The sequence below is a fragment of the Natrix helvetica genome (assembly GCF_964273705.1).
Source record: "Natrix helvetica genome assembly, chromosome: 5".
NCBI classification, from domain to species: Eukaryota; Metazoa; Chordata; class Lepidosauria; order Squamata; family Natricidae; genus Natrix; species Natrix helvetica.
In genome coordinates this window covers 36,009,130-36,021,256 of record NC_138551.1, presented here as the reverse complement: position 1 = coordinate 36,021,256, position 12,127 = coordinate 36,009,130, and the positions used below count along the sequence as shown (strand labels likewise).

Below are 12,127 nucleotides of genomic sequence, written 5' to 3'. Positions count from 1 at the left end.
AAATATTATGCACGAGCTATTTGAAAGCACACAGAAAAATTCCCAACAATGCTCTCTTTATTACAAGCTACTCTTGATGTTCACTAGCAATCATATTGTCTCATGCAAACTCTTGTAAGATAATCAGCTGATAAATTACCATGGGTAGTTAACAGAGACAGTTAACATATAATGCTTTGCCAAGGTGGCTTTAAAAATATATGCTGGAATAAATCTGAAATTTTATAAAGAGATAAGAACAGGTTAAATATTCTTACCTTTATATATGATTGAATATAGTGATCTAATTTTTCTTCATGGAACTTGTCCACAATATCAGTAAAGACCCTGTAAATTAAAAGTATTGATTGATCATATAATGTGATAAAGAAGATGGCAGTTTCATTTAACAAATAATACAACTAAAATATAAGCACGTGTATTTAATTTAGTTATTATTATTATTATTATTTTAAAAAGTGGCCTTATTTTATTCTCTAAACACACAGTGTTTTCAAATAATGTGTAAGAGCCTTAATTTGCCCTCCTTGGGTGTTGAATTATGCATTGCACATGTTCTCTAGCCAGAGTAATCTAATAGTTAAATTTCAAGTGTAGGAGTGGGAAATCTAGATTAGGAGTTCTAATCCCGATTTAGACACAGAAGCTTGCCGGGTTTCTTTATCCCAGTCACTCTCCCTTACCTCTAGAAATAATAACCCAGTTCTAAAAATACTTCCAAGAAAACTGCATAGACTTGCCCAGGGACATGCCAGGAGCAAAGACCAACTTAAAGTCCCATAAACACACACAAACACACACACACACACACACACACACACACACACACCCTCTGCTGCTTCAAACAGATTTCCATAAAATTCTAGGATTAACTTTTCTTTATCAAACATGGTCTTGAAGTTATTGAAGACAAAAGGCAAGTGCATAATCCTAATATTCGGAATTCATTTCAACTTTCAAAATCCATTCTAAACATATTTGGCCTTTTATAAAAACAAACTTTCCACTTTCTGAACTTAAAACTTGACTAGTTGGAATATTCTGAAACTCAAATAAATGAATGCCAAAGAGGTCTGTGATATAGAAGATCTGTTTAAAACTTGTCACATTCTGACCAAATTTTCTCTTATACATGAACTTTTATATGTGATTGAAAACACTGTACAAGCCAAGGACTATCACCCAAACTGATGAATGTTTTTTTTAAAAAAACAAACACTTAAGGTTAAGATGTTTGGCCACAACTGAATAAATTTCAACAACTGCTTCATAAGGCAACAAACTCAAAGTAGAACAGCAAATACCTGGTCACAGCAGTTGTTACCTCATCCTCTTTGTTTTGTATAAGAACCCAGAACAGCTGGTTCAGAATCACAGGAAGAAAATTCACAACGACATGGATCTTCTCAATTTTAAGTAAATTCTGATTTAAAAAATCAAGCATGAACAGAGAATGATAATCTACATTTCCATGAATGTTATAAATTAAATTAAATCAGAGTACCCCAGATGGCAGCACTGAGCTTGTCTTGGTAAAGCTAAGTAGGCTGGAGTAGTGATCCTGGACTAAGAGGCCACCAGGGAATTCCAGGGAATTAGACTACTTGGGGATGTTGAGAAGAAAATAAAGGTACTGACAAATCATTTCCATTGCCATAAAAATTACATAGAAGTGTTAATTATGAATGAAGTCCGACTTGTGAAGAGTTCAAATATATTTCAAAGTAAAAGCAATTTAATCCAAGTTACATATAACTCAACCTTTATTTTAAATAAATACATGGAGACAATTACAGAGTTATGCAATTGTTATATTGTACAACATGGATAAGAGAGCTGTGTTTGTCCTTAGTTTGATCATACCGCTTAAACTTTACCAGATTTAGACTGCAAATACAATTACTATAGTTTATTTGGGGTCAGCAGACACCTAAACTCATGAAATATATTTTTGAGCATTTTTAGAAATTGGATCAGGTCTGAAATGGCCTTGAAAGAATCCTAATAGCACTTATTTATTCAATCATAACATGCTTGGCTTATTAGGTTGCTAACTTCTTTCTAGGCAACATTTAAATGGTGGGCAATGGCATTCAAAGTTGTTACTGGTTGTTTCTAGGTTACTTTCAGGAATATGCCTTTTGTCACTAAATGGTTTGCATTCTTAAGAACTGACCTTAAATATGCAAATAATGTCTACAAGCTGTATCTTAGGATAGTTTGCTATACATCAAAATCTTCTGTACTGGAAAGGTACGTTCACAAATTGGACAGGGTTAATATCTTTAATAGTGATTATAGGACAGCAAGGTTTGAGTCCAGAGCGGACCATGAAAAGTCTGGATGAATTTTTCAGTCTAATTTATCTCAGAATGTAATTGCTGTGGGGATAAAACTATGTGTTATAGGCTATCTTGAGATCCCAATGAAAATTTAAATCAAGCATAAAAATCAAATGTATAAATAAATAAAGCAAAATGGTTTTTTTTGGCCTGTTTCTATTTCTATTTATTATATTGGTTAAAAATTGTTTACAGCTGTCCTTGGAGACATATCGTTTCCAAGAGGTTACTTGGAATAATAGCTAGAGGAATGATTTCCTCTTTGAGCCAGCAGCGTATGGTAAATTGACCATCTAACAAGGGATCTAGTTAACTATTATCAGTTACTTATTTGCTTTGAAAAACAAAGGAGTAACCCGATAGTTGGGTCTTGTTCTACATTTGCAAAACTGAACTTTTAAAACTTTTGCAAAACTGAACCTGTTAAATTAAAATATAGAAAAGGAATCCAGAAGATCAAACTTATCTTAGGCTACAGTGGCACTAGTTATACTTTTTAAGTCAAGATTATATAAATAATGCTGAAATTACTGTAAACATTATTGTGTAGAATAATATGGGCATGCAGAGTTCATGATCCAAGAAAAAATAATGCTCAGTGATGACAAAAAGAAAAAAAATCCTTATTATTAAGTAACAAAGATGAAAAAATACACAACCAAATGGTTCTGGCTGTTCTTATAATTATTTTTCTGGTGATCTATGGCATATATCTGAAATGAGAAATGACTTTTTCTATTTTAAAAGTTCATACTATCAATAAAGAACATAGATATATAGGAGTTAGTAAATATTTTTTACATGCTGGGTTTTGGGTTAATGTTCATTTTTATGTTCAGTCAATTTTATTTTCAGCTACTCTGCACTCTTCAGCAATGTATAATTTAGCATTATGGTAACAAATGCACAAAATTTGAAAAGGAGAATTAAAATATACAATATTCAACCATTAGCATGATCAATACCTATATAATTTCTTATTTACCTTACCTTACAGGAGATTATAAAACTTGAGGTAGGTGGCTGGGAGAAATCTCTCTTTCTTTTCTGGCACTGCAGGAAAAATCTATTCAGATATGGATCCTATAGCAAATGTATATAAAAAATAGCGTAGTATCAACAAAAGTGGCATGCAGATTCTAAAAAATAACTGTGCAATAATAAGCAGATAATATTAAAAGTAAAATCAGTCCCCTAAGAGACATTTTTCAGTAATTCCTTAAAATACATATTTCCACTTTTGATACAATCTAAGCCAAATTTATTGCAGGAACTTTTCCATTCTCTTTTCCATCAATCAGCCAATATAAACAAAGCTAATGTAGTATCTATGCAATAAGAATAACAATCATCTATAGAAGGACACTCTTCAGTGTGTCTAAATACAGTGTTTATGTTTGCGTTCTAATATGAGTTACATTAAATACTGATCTCAGAACTAAAATAATAAGGAGGTTGCCTTAGAAATATAATGCGCAAAGGTGCCACTGTACACGTAACTCTTCAATTTTGGACTGCAAAATTAAATTAAAAATGCTTTACTTTCTTTTGCAAGATTGCCAAATATTGCAAAACTAATTGCTATCAAATGAAGTTTGAGAACACAGACTTCTGAAAGTTGTGAAAGTAAACACTTCCTGAACTTTGATAATATTATGTAATTGTAATTATTCTTAAAATAATGGTAGGTTGTTTTTTAAAAAAATAAAGAGCAACCTTACATGAAATTGTACAACCTTTGTACACTTAACAAAGATGGTTGACCATGTATTCAGAAGTCTTCAATTCTTTGCAAGATTACTGGATCTTGTTTGTCAAAAAATAAATTTTATGAAAATTGAAAAGTTAGATAGATTGCAGTTATCTGCATGAAGCTATAGCAACTGATTATTTTTTGTCTTTTGTTATAATTGTAATATATAGCTTATTATTTTATTTACATTCTAAATGTTTATTTATATTCTAAAGGTTTTGCTGAAAAATATCAAATATGCCAGATTTGCTGTAAGTGTGTCCTTTGGAATATTTAAGGATAATCTTTCATAAAAATTTCTAGAAACTTAACATTAATTGTGATTTCCTATTTCAGAATAGCTAAAGGTAGAAGCCAAAATATTTTGTTTCCTTGGAATCCAAACGAAAAATTCAGCATAAAACTCACACACAGACATTAACTACTTTTTTTACTTTGCATTTGTTTCACTTCTACTTTTTTCCTTTAACATAGACAATGTTTTACCTGAGTGTAAACAGTGGATACAATACACAGCGACACTTTGAAGAGGGACTTTCCTCCATCCACCCACTTAATATCGCTTCCACTCTGCTGTGAAAAAAAACCACTCAAGTTAATTGAAATGCGTTCTTCTTCTAACGTATGATCCTAGTTTATGTTTAGCATACTAAAAATATTTCAGCACTAGCACAGTATCCTCATTGGTATCATCATTTATAGATTGCATTAGTTGTTTTTCCCACTCTCTGTCTCTCTCTTTCTCTCTTTGTGTATAAAGTAGAATATATTTTATATATTAGGGTGAATTCCATATTTTGTATAAGGGCTCAAAAGAGCCCTTATTGGATGTGAATTCTACATTTTATATAAAGCCATCATTAATAGCCTGACTTTTCAAAAAATCTGTTCAGTGAGAAACCTTTTTTTGTTGATTTCTTCCAACAAATCATAGTCAGGAAACATATCATGAAATCAAATGTTTTTGCAGTATGCGAATAAACAATGGAGATATATGGATAATCATACAATTTTCCCACCCTTATTCTAACTAACAAAGTCAAATTGCTCAATTCAATACAAATAATAGTAATAATTCCAAGGGCATTTCAGAGTTTCTCCAATTTCTAAAACACTCAAAAATAGATTTCATTATGTTGTATGCAATGCAAATTTGATGGTGCCTAATTTACAGACTATCCAAATTAAAATGATGTATTTATTTGCAGATATTCATAACAAACAAGTCCATCATGATATTACAGAGATGTAGTAATTATAAGCGTATACATATAAGAGATGCATTTTTATAAGCTCTATAAAAATATGTGTCTTTACAATGCCAGCTATTGCCCAGGGCCCTGGGGAAACAAAGTGGGATGGAGCTTGTCAAGTGGCTTGTTTCATTGCTTATTGTCACCAGAGGGACGGAGGGTTATTGTTTTTACTGTTTTTCATAGTGAGTTGCTTTTTATTTTTTGTAAGCTGCCTAGTGTCACTGAAAGTAAGTGAATGGCCATATAATTCTTTAAATAAAATAAAACAATATTGCAAAATATGAAAAAAAAATCAAGTAATCCAAACTGCATGGTAAATGAAGGTATTTTCATATAAAATTATAAACATTCAGAACAGTATATTATAAACAAAGGATGTATATATTTATTTATCATCAAAAATTTTTTTGCTTCGTTCCAGTCAAAGAACTCAAATAAGCAACGATTCAGATACACACAAAATCCTATGGGTGACATGGTATGTATGTGATAGAGTTTGAGAATAATTTTATACATGACACTTAATGTCATTAACATTAAACTATAAGATTGCTTTGCAAGAAATAAAACAAATAGGTAGTAAAACACAATACCTTCCCAGCTGTAGGATCCTGAAGATTTAAATAAGAGGGAGGTAGAATAGTTGCCACTGGTATGTTATATTCTCGAGATGTTAGTTGATCATCTTTTAGCAAAGGCAGCCAAGCATATCCCACTGTATCGAAAATAGATGTTAACACTAAAACATTTCGATATCTTTAGATATAAAAAAAATAACAGTCACCAGAAAACAGATATTGTCTGAAATGCTTGACCTAATTGAGGGAAAGTATACAGGAATAATACAGACAGTGAGTATTTGAGCAAAAATCCAGTATAGGTACCTGAGGTTTCCAGGGCCTCTTTCTTTTTGGTATTAGCTTTTGCATTTATGTCACAGGTAACATGATAAAATGAAAACAGAATATGATGTTTCTTATGAAGTTGTGTTGGCAATTCAATTTTTATCTGAAATGTAAAACATTACATTCATCTTAAGTGTTAACTGAATGAAAGCAAAGAGAAGGTAGCGAGACCTCATTCTGATCTTCTATATGTGCTCTTAAAGGCCAAAAAGATAAAAAAGAATTCATTACAGATAATATATGTCAAGATGACCAAGGACAATATATTTCCAAGATCAGGTTGGCATAGGAGGGAGAGGAGGGTAATGTGCTTACTTGGCTTTAAGAGAGACACCAATCATGATCCCATAAGTAAAGGCTTCAGGAGAAATACCAGCATAGTGGCATATCTGTAGTCAAACAAGAGTTTCTGATGGCTTTCAAAGACACTGCTCTACAGTAAGTAAGATCCTGTATATTAAACTGAGCTCTTGATATCAAATGGGATTGCTGTTCTGAAGTAAGTGCTGTGGAATGTAGACCTGCTGTCAATGGCCATAAAGATAAGTGGTTTTGGAGCTCATGACCTTTATAAGGCAGCTACAGACTTGACCTAAATCACTGAGGTCCTAATACTTAGCAGAGATTTCTAAGTATTCACATTATTTTTGTCTTTGGGTCAGCTGCCTATGGGAATCACTCTCTGTGTGCCTGATGGAGCCTGGAGGTTTCAAATGGAGTTTGGGATTATTCTTGAATCTCTGATGCATAGGTCTTGATCACCACTTGGAATGAGAAGAAATGGTAGTCATTCTCTGCCTGTGAATCCCGTGACTCAAAGTCCCTAGAGCACCACTTAAGAAAATAGCACTTGTCCTACCAAACGCATTTAAAGTCTTTATTAAGGACTACTTCATGGTGAAAACAGTGGCAAAACATAAACATTGTTCTGCTCCTAAAACATATGGTAGATAATTAGCTAGTGGACCTGTTTAGGATTAGTTCAGATCCTCCGGCGGAGGCAAATCCTCCTGGGAAAATCACTGTAAGAAGTATTCAAGACATGTGGTGAATAAAGTTACTTATATTTGGACTCTAGCTGCGCAGAGTCTTTGGTATAATCTGCTAGAAATATAATCTGCTAGAATATCTGGGAAGATTCGTCTTGAGAAAATGGATAGAATCTCAGAACTGTAAACTCATTCATCTATATACTAGGCTCATAAACTTCCTGGTTAGCCCTATCTAGAGGTGAAGTATGGTGAGTACAGGCCATGGTCAATTTTTTCTTCAGCAAGTAGGTGATCCTATCTGCCTTAAGGAAGTAATGGTCCACACTATGTTCAAGAAATCATCATGTACTTAGATATATATTTTGGTCTATTCAATCTTCTCTTTTAGGGGAAGATTCTGGAGAAGGTGTTCAGCCTGCATTTTCAGAGAGATGGAAGAAATCAACTACAGGTGAAACTTGAAAAATTAGAATATCATGCAAAAGTTCATTTATTTCAGTAATGCAACTTAAACGGTGAAACTAATATATGAGATAAGACTCATTACATGCAAAGCAAGATAGTTCAAGCTGTGATTTGTCATAATTGTGATGATTATGGCGTACAGCTCATGAAAACCCCAAATCCACAATCTCAGAAAATTAGAATATTACATGCAATCAATAAAACAAGGATTGTACATAAAACAATATTGGACCTCTGAAAAGTATAAGCATGCATATGTACTCAGTACTTGGTTTTGGCCCCTTTTGCAGCAATTACTGCCTCAATGTGGCGTGGCATGGAAGCTATCAGCCTGTGGCACTGCTGAAGTGTTATGGAAAACCAGGATGCTTCAATTCAGCTCTTCTGCATTGTTCGGTCTCATGTCTCTCATCTTTTTCTTGGCAATGTCCCATAGATTCTCTATGGGGTTCAGGTCAGGCAAGTTTGCTGGCCAATCAAGTACAGTAATCCCACGGTCATTGAACCAGGTTTTGGTGCTTTTGGCAGTGTGGGCAGGTGCCAAGTCCTGCTGAAAAATGAAGTCAGCATCCCCATAAAGCTCATCTGTGGAAGGAAGCATGAAGTGCTCCAAAATCTCCTGGTAGACAGGTGCATTGACCCTGGACTTAATGAAGCACAGTGGACCAACACCAGCAGATGACATGGCTCCCCAAATCAACACAGACTGTGGGAACTTCACACTGGACTTCAAGCATCTTGCAATGTGTGCCTTTCCATTCTTCCTTCATACTCTGGGTCCTTGGTTTCCAAATGAGATGCAAAAGTTGCTCTCATCAGAAAAGAAGAGTTTGGACCACTGAGCAACAGACCAGGTCTGTTTTTCTTTAGCCCAGGTAAGACGCATCTGACATTGTTTGTTGTTCAGGAGCGGCTTGACAAGAGGAATACGACATTTGAAGCCCATGTCCAGGATCCGTCTGTGTGTGGTGGCTCTTGATGCACTGACTCCAGCCTCAGTCCACTCTTGTGAATGTCCCCAACTCTTTTGAATGGCCTTTTCCTGACAATCCTGTCCAGGCTGCGGTCATCCCTGCTACTTGTGCACCTTTTTCTTCCACACTTTTCCCTTCCACATAACTTTCTATTAATGCACTTTGATACAGCACTTTGGGAACATCCAACTTCTTTTGCAATTACCTTTTGAGGCATTCCCTCCTTATGGAGGGTGTCAATGATGGTTTTCTGCACAACTGTCAGGTCAGCAGTCTTTCCCATGATTGTGATTCCTACTGAACCAGACTGAGAGACCATTTAAAGGGTCAGGAACCCTTTGCAGGTGTTATGGCTTAATTAGCTGATTAGAGTGGGACACTTTGAGCCTAGAATATTGCACCTTTTCACAAATTCTAATTTTCTGAGATTGTGGATTTGGGGTTTTCATGAGCTGTAAGCCATAATCATCACAATTATGACAAATCACGGCTTGAACTATCTTGCTTTGCATGTAATGAGTCTATCTCATATATTAATTTCACCTTTTAAGTTTCATTACTTAAATAAATGAACTTTTGCACGATATTCTAATTTTTTGAGTTTCACCTGTATTTGGACCCTTTTCAATCAGATTCAGGCCAGGAAATAGTACTCAGACTTCAAAATGGAGATAGTACTCTTGCCTACTTGGATCTAGTAGCAGCTTTTGATAATATTAAATATATATCCTTCTAATTTAGGGTGTAGGAATAGAAAGGCATGGCGTTGCAATGCTTCCTTTTCTTCTTCTAAGGTTAGTCCATCCAGTGTTGCTAGGTAGGGGAAAAGATCGAGTCCTAAGCACCTGGTTTTCAGAGTTACTTAGGCTTAGTTTTTCAACCTTGAGTTATTTGAAAAATATAAATAAATATATAAATACATAATATAAAATAAGAGCCCCTTGTAGTGGACAGTCATGTTATTTCTGTGATTTGTTGTCGTTATCTGTGTCTTACTAAACTGCTTCCCCGTCAACAGATTTTTGCATCATCTGAATCCCTCTGTCACACAATGCCATCTGATGGAATAGATGAAGCATGTCTTCTGTCATGGCCTTGCCCTTTAGAGAAGGGATGTCAAACTCAAGTCGTCACGGTGGTGTCTTGTGACATATCAGGACTTCCCTCGCCCCTCGCTAAACCGGGCGGGGGCATAGCCAGTGTGTGACGCATCTGGCCCATGGGCCAGGAGTTTGACAGCCCTGCTATAGAGTATCTTACCTCCCAAAAGCAATGACCCCTACCATGAAGGCTTTTTGAAAGCTACTGAAGACCTGGCTGTTCTTATGGGTCAGGGTGTTGAGTTTTTCTGCTATGAGAGTTGTTTTTAAGAAATAATAATGTCCTTAGCAACCTATTTTTTTCAAAAATATCTTTGATCAACTTGTCTATTATAACAGCGTGTATAAAATCACAGGAAGAGAAGACTGACCTCATCGTAGAAATCAGGGTTTTGTGAATGATGTAGCACCGCTGTATACGCTGCTGATGTAAATAATGGTCCACCAGGCTTCCCATAGATACACTGTTTAAAGAGACATTGCTTTAAGTTTTGTGGTCTTTACTAGAAATAACTGATTCTGAAGTCATATCTTAGAAGACTTTTTCAGCCTCATACCATCGCAGAACCTTTGGGCCAAAAACATATAAAAAAATTAAAAATGTCTGAAATCTAATGAGATTTCATGTGGAGAATGCCAAAAAAGATCTGACAAACAAACTCACAAGATTTTGGAGTATTAAAAACTCCAACAAAACTGGAGGGGACTTTTTTTTCAGGGCATCCTATAAAATTACATGATTGTACAACAGATTGCGAAAAAACTGGGATACATGGTATTTTTTAAATAAACTACCAAGAGGACAATGGATGACATCAGAGGTCAAAATGACAAGAATCAAATTAGTAAAAATACTTTATTTCCTGATTTTAGATTAATAACTATTAATGATATTTTTATTTAGTAGTTTCTAGCAATAGCATCCATCTACACATCCCATCAAAAGAAGAAGTAAAAAAAAAAGCTAGGGACATAAAAAGTCTTTGATGAGCTTATATAGCTCTCTGAAACACAGAAACTAATGACAATGATCGGTGTATTCATACATGGTATGCAGAATGCCTGAATTCGGCACTTCTGCTGATTATTCACCTTCATCAACATGATATTTACCTCAGTTATCAAAGTACATTGAGATTTATCACGGATTTTGTATTTCATCATGTTGCACAAAATCTTGTCAGCAGAACTGGCCTTTGCCAGAAAAGCCTTGCATTTATTGCTGTTATAAACAACTGCTATGGAAATGTTGGAAAAAATAATAGGCTGATGGTTTTGTAAAAGTTATAGATCATAATCACTTCACCAAAGGGTATCCAAAGAAATCTGGTCCACCATATTATGCTGCAGCTGGAATTCATCTGGACTCACCTTCACCGGCTTTGCTCCTTCTTCATCTGAGTTTTTAAATTCGATACACACTGTTATATTCCGTGCCTGTAATACAAATGCAAATAAGATCACTAGCTTTCCACTTAAAAGTTCTGTGAAACATACAGTCTTTTCCAAAACTGTCACAACGCTGCCAGCTGAGAGTAAAGCCCAGAAGTGAAATAAATTCAGAGTGGAAAAATGGAAAGATTTAACTTCTTCATGATACTTCAGGTCAGCTGAATAATTTGAAAAGTAAATATATTAAGAATGTAGAACATATGAAGATTTTAAACTTCAAAAATAATTTAAAAGGTAGCATGTGCATGTATGCGCATATAAACCTGAACAAAAAAACCCCCATAAAATAAAAACTGGACAATCTGCTTATGTTTAATTTTCATGTGGAGGGCTTTGAAATAAGTTCCAGGTTTTCAATGAAACCTATTTTGCTGAAAGTATGAATCACTACTACATATTCCATTACAGTATAGTACCTATTCTATTGCCATTCAATTTGAATATTGAAAATAGCCATGAAAGGTTAATTTGAGGAAAGCAAAAAGAGAAAAATGGCCACCAGGAATAGTAATTCATACACAAGCAATAAAATCAACCAGGCTGTTTTAATATAAATATGTACGTGACTGAGATTTCAAAGAAAGTAAGATTCATGTTCTCAGTGTGGGGAAAATCAGCCTTATAATATAAGTGATATAAATTGATCAGTTGATGGCCTTCAATAGGGAACAATAAACAAATGAATCAGAAAAAAACATCCACTATTCCTTTTGCCTACCAACTGTTCTGTCACTAGGATAACTCATAGGTTAAACCATTCCAGCATTATACAGGTACTTCTCAAATGACCACAATTGGACTAGGATTTCCATTGCTAATCAAGGTGATTGCTATGTATGTCATGCCTGATTTGACAATATTTTTTGATGTGGTTGTTATTGAATCACT

General features: G+C 34.6%; 1 protein-coding gene across 7 annotated transcripts in view; it reads right to left on the bottom strand.

The window, feature by feature from the left end:
• DOCK10 (dedicator of cytokinesis 10) overlaps positions 1-12,127 on the bottom strand; it is a gene marked incomplete at its 5' end in the record, with an annotated part of 144,329 nt that overhangs the window by 47,063 nt on the left and 85,139 nt on the right. For 6 of the 7 annotated variants that reach the window (XM_081956362.1, XM_081956364.1, XM_081956368.1 and 3 more), the window contains 8 exons: positions 258-327; positions 1,305-1,423; positions 3,333-3,425; positions 4,582-4,668; positions 5,945-6,066; positions 6,236-6,359; positions 10,159-10,251; positions 11,159-11,224. In XM_081956362.1, coding sequence (XP_081812488.1) covers positions 258-327; positions 1,305-1,423; positions 3,333-3,425; positions 4,582-4,668; positions 5,945-6,066; positions 6,236-6,359; positions 10,159-10,251; positions 11,159-11,224 — 774 coding nt within the window. The remainder of the gene's footprint in view (positions 1-257; positions 328-1,304; positions 1,424-3,332; positions 3,426-4,581; positions 4,669-5,944; positions 6,067-6,235; positions 6,360-10,158; positions 10,252-11,158; positions 11,225-12,127) is intronic. The other variant, XM_081956363.1, reaches the window with a different exon arrangement.